Raw genomic sequence first — 11,790 nt, forward strand, 5'->3', positions numbered from 1 at the left:
ATCCCATCTGTCGAATAGATCCCAGCGTTTTGTAATCGGCAGTGAAAAGTCAGACAGTTTTGATTTGAAGTTTGGTGTGCCACAGGGCTCCTGTCTCGGCCCAATGCTGTTCCTCCTTTACATTAGTGAGCTATTTGATGTGATTAGCTAGCACTTGCCAACAGCGCACAGTTATGCCGATGCTACTGGCTTTCAATCCAGATGAAGATTCTGATCAAGACGCCGCCATTTTAGCAATGGAAGCGTGCCTCTGTGATATCCGCAACTGGATGTCAATAATAACCTTATGATTAATGATTCCAAGACTGAGTTTATGCTCATTGGGACGAAGGCGCAGCTACAGAAAACTAAAAGCGGTACTCTAACTATTGGCAAATCCATCATCTCTCCGAGCAAGGAACCCCTTAGAAACTTGTGGGCCTGGTTTGACTGCCATTTCAACCTGAACTTCAACATAACCAAAACGTGTAGGAGTGCTTTTTTTTTTCTTTCATCTACACAATATTAGACGCGTTAGAAAATGTCTAAGCATAGAATCTGTCGAGAAATTAATCCAGGCTTTCATCACAAGCAGATTGGACTATTGTAATTCACATTTATACGGATTACCCTACTGGGCTCATACTAAACTGCAGCGTGTTCAAAACGCAGCTGCAAGAGTCATATTTATTCTATGACTAGCTCCGTGAGCGGGCAAGATGAACCAAATCGCGCACTGTGATTGGCTACCCGAGCGGGCAAGATGGAGCTATCTTGCCCGCTCGGGATTTCTCGCTTAGTCCCGCAAGATCAAAGATCATTTTTTGGTGTTTTAAGTCATGTAATAAATCCTTTATTGACTAAGCTTGTTCGGTCGAGATGGCTGGATATTGGCCTCGTTCTTTTTTTGCACTTTTATGGACCTCGACCTAGTCTCGGTCCATAAACACGCAAAAAAATAACTTGGGCAATATCCAGCCATCTTGACCTCACGCTTGGTCAATAATCCATATATACATGGGTTTCTTCCAATAATATTTTTCCAATGTACTTTTAGCGTGTGGTTATAATGAGCGAATGTGTTAAGAAAAAAAGCATTAAAAGCAAGGTGAAAACACCATAACACCAACTCGGTGTAGCCAGCACATCACGCATGTCCGTGGTTGCCAATTAACTGATGAAATGGTTGTGCGCATGCGGGAAGTGTTGCCCACACTTAGTTGGTGTGTTCACATTGCTTTTAATACCTCTTTTTTTAAGAAAGACATATGCTTGGTCAGTTGTAATGATGTTGTGAAATAACAGACCTGGTGGCTTTGCTGTTCTGCATGATCTGAAAAAATGACCGCTGTGGTACGTATCACGTTTGCTGACGAATTCGAAAAGTTTGACTTTGAAGAGTGGGAAAAGTGCCATTCTCTCCTGACAACACATTGTGAAAAAGAATGTAGAAAAACATATAGAGGACTGACAAGGTAATAAGCATTGTACTGAGAGGCAGGTATTGGTCGCGTTGAAACTTTTATTTCCAATCAGCAAAATGTTTATTACAATCAAAAGAAGCCCCAATAAACAAAAGTCGCCATTATCCAAATTATGTATACGTAATTGTACATTTAAAAGATTATGTCTCTTAAAAGAGCTTTTTCCGGACTGAAGATTAGATTTTGTTATCTAAGCTTGCGGTTTAGGAACTTCCTCGACAAAGATCCGGGACACTGAAATATATCCTGTGTACGCATCAGCATTTCCAAATCCAAGACAATTGCCGACCCAGAATCCCACTCGCACCTTTCCCTTGTGAATGTTGTTACAGTGCCCTTCAATATGGCGGACGCGAAAAGGATCTTGAGATTTTACCCCGCCTAAGTACACAATACCATCAACAGGGAGGGGAGCCGAGCATTCAGCACCGTTGAAAGTGAAGTACCAGCGTTTACAGCAATTCGTGCAGCCTGAAACTCGAAAACCACCAGTCCAGGCCACATGAAGAGCTGTATCAGAGAAGTTCTTGGTGAACACGCAATCCTGTGTAATAAAAATCGTCTAATATTAAATGTATGAGCGGCCATAAAAGTAGAGATAATTTCAGCTCCCAGAAGTCGGTATAAATCACTATACTATTATTTTTAATTACCATTCGATTATGACTATCAGTTGTACTTTAACAAATTGATGTCAGTTTTTCATGCGTCTGTCCTGTTATTGATCATAACATTGTCAAAGTAGCTGTTTATCCACGAGGCGTTAGCCGAGTCGATCCGCAGACTACTCAGTTGACAATGTTATGACGAAATTCATTGTCAATAAAAGGACAGACGTATGAAAAACTGACATCAATTTGTTTTTTACAATAACAAAAAGGCAGAGGGGTCAAAATTAAGTGAAAACACGAGAAGAACACGAGACAAAAATGCGGAAACTTCAATTTCATGCAATATCTCGTCAATGTCGCATAAATTATAAATTTATGTGTCTGTCTTATTCACAATAAAAATTAGCTAATGAGCGCGCAAGAATTTTGCAGTAATTGTAAAAAAAAATAATTGTGCAAATCAATAAGAAAAAAAATCCAGAAAAGATAAAATAAGGGATCACTAAATGAATCTTGAAGTGTAAGTTTTAGGAAAAGCATATCCTTCTAAATTTCAGGCAAAATGAATCAAAGATTTTACCTCGAATTATTTTCCTTTTTTTTTCTGTAGTAAATATTCAGCTCTTAAATCTATCCATTTTTTTTATTTAATAGAAGAAATTAATATCTATTAAGCAGATTAATTTATCTGTTTACTTCACGAGAAATGACCTCTTCCAGGAAATGACGTGCTTATGTGTTTCGCTTTCTTCAGCGACTGTTTACCATCGATATAAACATGTCTTCTCTGTTGCCAAAAAGATAATCTGTTGCTCACCTTAATCAGGCCATGATCTTTGCCATCGTTAATGTTTTTCCAGGCGCACTCCTTCCAGTTCTTAAAAGCCATCACACCTGGAGCTCCACTTGCACCACTCTCTCCTCGCTCTCCTTTTTGGCCGGGAGGGCCCTGGACACCGCGTTCTCCCTTTGCGCCATCCTTTCCATCCGCACCATCAGGACCCACTACCCCACGAGGTCCCTGGGGTCCAGCCTTACCGGGTTGTCCTTGGTCTCCTTTGGCCCCTTCACGACCATCTCTTCCGTCACGGCCTGGTAACCCAGGTGACCCAGGCTTTCCATGCATTCCAGGAATGCCTCCATAGAAAAGGGAAGCAGGCTGTTCGTTTAAAAGGAAAAAAAAGGAAGAATTGAGAAAACAAGTTATTTAGTTTGGTATACTGAACCAGCGGTTTACTTTTTGCTCACCGCATTGTTGGGTAGTTGGCTGCTCTTGTTGTTCGCTGCAGCAAAGTAACTCAGGATCGCAAACACAAGTGAAAACACCAAGGCCGGGGTTGAATTACTTCGAAAATGAACCATTTCGTTTCGCTGGGATCTGTAACGAACACAATAAAGTAACAAAAATTGGTAACTTTTTTCCATGAAATATAGGTGAGGACCTTAATAAGTTAAAATTAAATGCAAAGCTTTTGCTTTTCATTTAGATATTTCCACACCCCATCGCGCAGTGTTAATCAACTCCGCTTTTTGTTTCGCTAAACATTACGGCAAAAAATAATCGGTTGTCTATCAAAACAAGGAATAGTTGCATCTGGATTTTTTCCCTTAGTTAGTTATCTCCGCCATTTATAATTCCAGAAATTTGCGCTTTTTTTAATTAACCGAGCTACTGGTATAATCTCTTACTTCAGAGACAATGCGATCAATTTTTTTTACATAAAAAGAGAAAAATACTGGCGTACATTAGATGAACTTGTTTGACCAATGTTTTCATCTAAATTAATCTGCCAGAACAATATCTACAGAAATGTTGTTTAGCTTCGTCTTTCTCCCAGCCGAGAAAAAGACGCTAAACACCTTATTACTTTTACCGCTGTGGAATGAAAAAATGGGGGAGAAGACCATACCTGAATTCGCAAAGGAAACTCGCTTTGTGTTTGTTCAAGTTCCTGCGTAACAATTCCAAAGTCAGGAGTTGATAACAAGATTTGTTGGAGAACGAATTTTATAATCTCTTCTGTTGACTTATCTTGTCACTTTTTCAAGTCCGCTAAATCATTAGTTGATAGAATATTAATAGTTATCCTTTACCATCAACAGAATTGTTTCAGCTGTCAAACAAAACGTTAAATTTCATTCCTGTTTTTTTTTGTTTGCATAATAGCTAAAGAATATTCCCCCTTCCTGTAATCATTTATCTCACTTTACTCACTAACTGCAATAAAGTTACGACTACTTGCTTTTCCCCGTTGATTCATGGCCCTAGCTCATATCAGCGGAAAAAATCTCGGTCCGTTACTAACAATACAGACCTCGAATTCGGTTAGTACGACTGAGATATGTATTCTTCATGCCTTCTCATCGATTGAGGCATAGTCGAATACTATATGGGTAAAAGTGGGGAAACTGGTATACACGGGTAACCTTTGTTTGATTTAACCAATGGCAACTTGATTATTTTAGCTCTCAGAAATTGATAGTATCCTCTTCCCGTCCAACAATTAATTTCCTACCTTGAATTTGTTAGCTGAACTTTTAGTGCGAAAAATTGCAAAAATAAACCTACAGAAACGTACTAAGTTTCTCTTACCGAGAGCTAAATTGGCAAATCACTGACCCACGTCTTTAATAAGTGACTGATGTGTCAGAAAGGACTGTATTTTCCCTCCTGCGAATCGTTTACAAAACATTTCAGGTAGGAATCTCCAGTGTTTTTGGCAACGAAAATTCTCGACAGTTTGGCCGCTACTGAACGAATATTTATATCTCAGCGTGTTGTTGAATGCACAGCATACTGAATTTATAAGTACAGCCTAGAAGTGCTCGCACTAGATTCGTATGCCTTCACTTTAATTGCTCCGAAAGAGGTTGAAATGTTACAGAGAAATCAATAAATTTAATGACCATATTAGATCAAAAAGGGTGGCATCTAATAACTAACTTCCCATATTGGCCGCTTTACCTCGTCAGTTGACAAACGAGTCGAGGCAGTTAAGTAAACGAGATACTTAATTATATATAACTAGTGCTACTGAGAACTTGTGATCACTCACCGTCTATCTGTTTCTCTTACTCTTGTTTTTGGACAGTCTAATCCGCGTCCTCCGACCTGGACAGTGCTACATTCTTTTCATATTTGTAAATTTCATGATCGCTTTGTAATCTTCACACATCTTTTTTCCGAATTTTATTTGTATCACCTTTCATTTCGCTTTCACTCATTGAGGGATGTAGGTCCTGGCAGTCGAAAGCTGGTGATTCCTTTTTAACCAGAGAACGTTTTATTGTTATGTTTAATTAAGTTTGCTGTTAACAAAAAACCGACTTGTCGATAAGGTTGGACTGTTTAAAGAGTATTCGACAATGCCGGATTTGTGTCGCTGTATAAGTTTTAAAATAAGAAATTTTCATATATTCACGGTCATCTTAAGGTACCGTTGGAATTGTTTGTTCTTCAAGTGCCAAACGAGGTACACGTTCTTTTCTTATGTTGCTTTAACACTACTTTATACGAGTTAAGAGGGAATTTATCTCATTTAATTATTGAATTTAATATCTTTGGTATAACTGAAGCGTTCTGGAAAAATCGGTGACACTAGTTCTAATTGCACTTCTGACATTTCGTGAACATTGGACGATACTGTAATGGTTGAGTGCACGGTTTGAGATCGGTGGAAAATTGTTAGCGAGACGCAGGAAAGAAAAGGATGCTGATAATGATCCGAAAAATCTACGACTCAGATAGGGGTTGTTTAGCAGTTGAAAATCAGGGAAATTAATAAACAGCGAAACTCCCACCACAATTATTTTTTCTGTAATTGAACGTAGGGCATTCACGAGTTGCCAAAGGGAAATGAAGACTTGCACACAAAGTGTTCAGTGACCGAGCCATTGGAGGAACACTCACCCCTTCCATGGCCCGGTTTTTTCGTCGCAGTTTTTTAGTAATTCTTATGGGAAAACTGAACTTGGGATAAACTTGAATATTGAAATCTTTGCTCTTGAGATTTGCTCATGATGGCACAACTCGAACGCTTTTCTTGTTTTGCGCTGTTTTGTGAATGCATTAATGATAACTGATGAGGAGATCTAGAACGTTTTTCTCACATCATGTTTTTTATATTGGTCCCTTTTCCGATAGACAACATATAGAATAAAAGTGGTAAAAATGAAGTAAAGTCAAAGCAATAAACACTTTCCTTCCCATTTTACGATCAATTCGGATTCAGAGCAGCTGATGATGTAATTATTAAATACGACGTCCCTTGTGTTATAGACAGAGCGCTCACATTCCCCCAGCATACGTATGTCTTGAGTGCGATTTTTGTGTGCGTTGAGTTTCAAGTTCCAGTCGTCTACTCATGATCGCACGAGGTTGTTCTTCCGCTTCAAAATAATACTGAGTTCATATGATCCGCTTTGATTTGATCCACAGTCTCCCCATTTTGCATAAGTGACTTGGGCTCAGTTTCTACAATGAACCGATTATTACCATAATTATTGTTTAGTACGCAAAGAAGGAATCAAGTTAAATGTTCTCATCTCATCTGAAGACTTTCTAATCGGAACAAAATCATTTTTTCAAATAAGAACGTCTATTTTAATTAATGAATGAGATGGATATATTTTTATTTACTACCGAATTTTAGCTTCGACGATTCTTGTATACTTTTTGAGAAAGTACTTCCTTTGTCGTGGAAAATTTTGCATTTTATTACCGCGCACTACTTTTTATTGCCTTCTCGATTTGTTTTGTTGAGAGAGAGGACAAAATTAACTATTTTTAAAGTAAAATAAAGTTCCGGTTGTATTTTATCAGCACAAATCTCTTTCCCCTCAAATATTAATTTTGTTTATTCTCTTGAAATCTGACTATCGAAAACTGTGCTAGTTACAGCGTCAAAAATATCATAAAAAGAGCCACACTTGTCTTTGGAGAGGCAAGGAGGTGATTCAAAGCATTAAAATACGCTAGTATGCTTACAATAACGTCATTGCGATTTTCAAAATGAATCAGTGTTTCCGTCGAAAATTTGAAATTGAGATGATTTACAATAAGAAATCCTCGCAGGATAAAGTTTCCGAGATTTGAGAAGACACTCAAGGATTTGTCGTTCATAGAAATGAAATGTGGCAGAAGAGTGGATTTGTTAATTTTATGGTGTGTTGATAAACCTTCCTACCGCGATAATCTGAGCCGATAACCAACTGTGACTCGATCTTCCGAAAACGAATTATACGGGTATATGCATAGTTTTATACTCTCTGTAATGCTAGGATCAAGCCCTTTGATTCGATTATTAGAAATCGCTTTCATTGATCTGCGTTTTCACCTTGCGGCTCTTTCCAATAATTGGCGTGATTTTGTCTCTCGGGTTGCAATTTGGTTTGTGGCCGGTCAATTGCTTAAGTTTCATTGCTCGCCTGTTGATTTTACAGGTTTCGTGCTTCGATTATCATCCTTTACTGATGAATTAAGTAAATGACATATGTCTTTGGCAGAAAAGCGGTTTTCGTTGAATACATTTATCTCATGTTGCTACGTACGTATATGTATTTACTTTGTAGTGATTTGGAAATTTAATTTTAAGACAGAAGGTAAAGCGAATTAACATCCCATTATCCGTCAGTCGAAAGTTCGGAAAAATATTTACTCTCAAAAGTTAGGCTATGTAAAGCATTGTGTTGTATGTTTGTCATTCAAATGCGGATAATTGCACAGTGAACCACTGGAACGCAAGACTTTTTTCTTCTTGTTCTTAATTTCTTTTACGACACCGTGACAAGGTCTATGTTGGGGGGAAGCCATACAAAATTCTACATCCTTGCCCTTGTATTAAAAAAAATGTCTACAGCTAAACTGACCGAGGACAAAAGCTTTTTTAATTGGGGAAATGTGAGAAAATTAATTGCAAAGCAGACTGCTTCAAACGATGGTAAATCGAAAGGGAAAAGCCCCGAAATACCCGCATTAAAATATGAGTGGACAAACTAAGCCCCCATGTGAGTCTGAGAATGGAACCCGAGTCACAGTGGTCGAGAATGAATTCTCTCATCAAAGCACCAACCCTGCACTCCCGTAACAATTGGAAAAAAAAAAAGTAAACATAAACACGAACCTGACTGAACTACATCTCCCAAATCTATTAGACACGAGACAACTTCCACTGATACCAAACTGAGATGCGAAGCTTCATCGCCGACTTCAGATATCTCTTCCATTCCTTTTGTTCTTTGTCGTTGTACATCGTCTACTTCTTGCATAATTCTAGCGAAGGTAATCGATGGAGATTTCGTAATAAACAATGAATATTTGGGTCTTTGAATCGTAACGTTTTAAGCCATAGTCAACCTGGTTGAAAATATCCCTTAACTTGTCAATGATGAATATTTCGTTTTTAATTTGAAGACGCATTCGCGTTTTGCACCTTCAGTTCTTTTCTTGATCATATTTTCAGCCAGGGAAACCTTCAAAATTGGCACCCAAGGCCTCCAAAAAGGGCAAAAAAGCGAGAAAACTAAAGAACTTCAATTGGAACTAAAAATTATTCATAAACACGAGCAGGTTAGAATTTCGTGCCTTTTTGGATACGTCGAAGGACCATTTATACTCGTTTTAGAGTGATAAAGACTGTGTGAATAGCAGTTTTGTAGGTGTCTCCTTTTCAGTTAACTTTCATTAAAAAAAGCGCTAAGATGTTTCAATCAGAAAGACGTATAGTTTTATCGAGCGTGTCGCAATCGGATTTTAACATTTTAAGATGTCCAACATGAATATTATTCATTCTCATTTGTGAGCAAACGTATTTCCGCCTGCCGAAGGTAATTGCTACTTTTCGGCGAAGAGAATCAAAACCAAGAATGTGAAATACCCTTCGTTGTTTTCTATTTTAGACGTATTTAGTGGTAACGAAAGGACGGTGAAACCCGCGACGGAAAATTTTACGAGCGGCGAAGAGTACTTATCCCAATTCTTCTATCGGCATGGCGACACACTCGCACGCGTGCAATTCCCGCCAATATTGCTGTACTCTCTCGTCAATGCTGCCCATCCACCGAGGATAATCCACAAAGAAAGCGCGCCAACTCAGTGTGGAATTAGCTTTTTTAAATACAAGCCAACATTTCATTGTGACACTTGAATTTTGTTTTGCAGTTGACAAGTAAACGTAAAATTGCGAAAAGCTATTAATTCATACAACTTTGTTTTGACTCAGACTTAACAATTTATGCAATGATGACGTATTACTTGCTAGGGTCTTAAGTCCTAAAAAGAGAATATGAAGTCATGAAAAAAGTCAAAAGCCTACAACTCTCATTCTTCGTCCATGGTAACTTAAGATAAAATCACTTTTTCATCACAAAGACCACTTGTATGAATTATCGCTCTCAAATGTCAAAAGTCATATAGAAAGCAAGCTTCTGGGACTGTGCCTATTTCTACATTGCAAAGACTAAACGAAGATTAAATGACAGAAAAACTGAACACTTTAACACAAGCGGTGAAAGATCACCATTCAGCTATCGCCGACCATATCACAACGACTGGACACAACATCAAATGGGACAATTTTGATATTGCATCAGGAAAAACATGTTATCGTTGTAAAATAAAAGAAGCATTGTATGTCCAGGAGCTAAAACCCTCTATGAATTCAAACGTTAGCACTGAGAAGTTGTTACTATATTAGTAACAATCAACAAGTGTCAATGCTTTCTTGCTATTTTAAGATCGTTTTTAATACAGTACCTAGATCTGTGGGATATTTCATGTAACTTACATGATTAAGATATTCGGGATAGTTGACATGAAGGGTAAATGGAGAGCGTGCGGATATTCGATGAGTTTAGTTCAAACGTCCACTGAATTCTACAACTGGCAACGAGGATGCTTTTTAGGGTGTAAATAACGTTCGTGACAGAAAATGAATTTGAGAGATTTGGATATTGGGGGAATTCAACCATTTCATGCCAATAGTGATCCGAGTAGTGTGGGCACTGAGTGGAAGCGATGGCTTCATAGTTTTGAACTGTACTTGGGGGAAAAAGGTTTCATTCTTATTCCCGACAAAGATGATAACAAAGTGCAAAGGTGATCATTGCTTCTTCATTGCGTTGGATCAGATATACAAGATATTTATAATGTTCTGCGTGATACAGGGAGTGCAAAGGAGTATCAGAATGACGATCATGCGTTCCTCCACACTTCGTCGCATGATCACTCAAGTGAACACTCCACACGAGCCACATTTATTCAGAGAAATGGTGCAAGGGGAAGATGAAGCAATTGACCAGTTTGTAGTACGACTGCGGCGGAAAGCACAGCAGTTCGATTGTGGAGATCAAATGGAAGCTTAGATCCAGAATCAAATTATCTCAAAGTGTCGTTCCAATGAGTTACGGCGGAAACGTCTGGAAAACGGCCAGACACTCACACTTCAGTACTCACAAGAAATTACCTGGAATTGTGAGGCAGTCAAAAGGTCGACCTAGAGTGTGAGTCTACCAAAGGGATCAGTAAATCGAGTCAATGATAGAATTCCCGGACGGAATGGTCGAGATAATGCGCCGCAAGGAGGGGTCGAGTGTTATCATTGTGGTAGGCGTGGTCATTTTGCCAAAGATCCCCAGTGTCCGGCCAGGGAAAAAACGTGCTCCAAATGTTCTCAGCCGGGGCAGTTTGCAAATTTAAGCAAAACCAAATTTACAAAATTTTCGCGTAGATCCCGGGTTCGGTACATGCAGGCTCAAGATTGTCAGGAGGAAGAAGACGATTATGTCTTTGCCGTCATTGGAGGGAAGATCACAGTATACATTAGGGGTATCCCAGTGAAAATGATCATTGATTCTGGAGCAGGTGCAAATGTCATTAGTACAGCATTGTGGGAGCTATTGAAGAAGCAACATATTGCGTGTCACGAAAGGATGCAAAGAAGCTGCATGCTTACTGTGCAGTTACACCTCTTGAAGTCATGGGAACGTTTATACCAAATCTGACAGTAGGCAGCAAATGTGTTTCAGCTGAATTTACCGTTACCAAAGGGCAAAAAGAACCTTTACTGGGAAGCGAATCAGCCATTGAGCTTGGAGTCCTAAAATTTCAAGGCCCGTTGAATCTTGTGGCAGATTACAGTGAGATAACCAGAAGATACAAGAATATATTTACAGGAATAGGAAAGTTCAAGGACTTTCAACTGAAATTTCATATCGATCAGCAGATCCAGCCAGTTGCACAGCCTTTGTGGCGGCCTGCATTTAGCTTAAAGGAAAAGATCGAGAGAAAACGTGACGCATGATTAAAGGTAGACATCATTGAGAAGGTTGATGGCTTAACTCCGTGGGATTTTGAGGTTGTACCTAAGCCAAATCATGTAAGGTTATGTATGGACCTGTCAGAAGTTTCATGTGTATCTTTATGGGTTGGATTTTGAACTGTGGACGGACCACAAACCTGTGGAGTTCATTTACTCAGCGCGGTCTAGGCCTTCAGGGAGAATTGAGCGACGGGTGTTGCAGTTACAACCATATTCATTCTCTGTGAAGTATTTGCCAGGGTAAATGAACAATGAAGATACGTTGACACGCCTCACGAAGACTGAAAAACCACAGCCTAGGAATGTAGCAGAAGAATACATCAGATTCGTAACCAATACAGCAGTGCCACGAGCGATGACTAAAGAAGAAATAGAAGGAGAGTCTGCAGTAAATAAAGA

At 39.0% G+C, this 11,790-nt stretch overlaps 2 protein-coding genes across 3 annotated transcripts; one reads left to right on the plus strand and one right to left on the minus strand.

The window, feature by feature from the left end:
• Positions 1-1,494: 1,494 nt before the first annotated feature.
• LOC137969974 (collagen triple helix repeat-containing protein 1-like) lies at positions 1,495-9,276 on the minus strand. 2 transcript variants are annotated; one of them, XM_068816401.1, is made up of 4 exons: positions 8,197-9,276; positions 3,323-3,452; positions 2,892-3,233; positions 1,495-2,007 (listed from the first exon to the last, which is right to left on the minus strand). In XM_068816401.1, the coding sequence occupies exons 2-4, from the start codon at positions 3,434-3,436 to the stop codon at positions 1,654-1,656; spliced, it is 810 nt and encodes a 269-aa protein (XP_068672502.1). In that variant the 5' UTR covers positions 3,437-3,452; positions 8,197-9,276; the 3' UTR covers positions 1,495-1,653. The 2 variants fall into 2 exon arrangements, with proteins under 2 accessions (XP_068672502.1, XP_068672503.1); XM_068816402.1 differs by lacking the exon at positions 8,197-9,276 and adding an exon at positions 3,985-4,011.
• A 982-nt stretch (positions 9,277-10,258) lies between these two features.
• LOC137971876 (uncharacterized) lies at positions 10,259-11,373 on the plus strand. The gene is made up of 2 exons (XM_068818622.1): positions 10,259-10,378; positions 10,951-11,373. The coding sequence occupies exons 1-2, from the start codon at positions 10,259-10,261 to the stop codon at positions 11,371-11,373; spliced, it is 543 nt and encodes a 180-aa protein (XP_068674723.1).
• The last annotated feature ends 417 nt before the right edge of the window (positions 11,374-11,790 follow it).

The sequence above is a fragment of the Montipora foliosa genome, chromosome 9, assembly GCF_036669935.1.
Source record: "Montipora foliosa isolate CH-2021 chromosome 9, ASM3666993v2, whole genome shotgun sequence".
NCBI classification, from domain to species: domain Eukaryota; kingdom Metazoa; phylum Cnidaria; class Anthozoa; order Scleractinia; family Acroporidae; genus Montipora; species Montipora foliosa.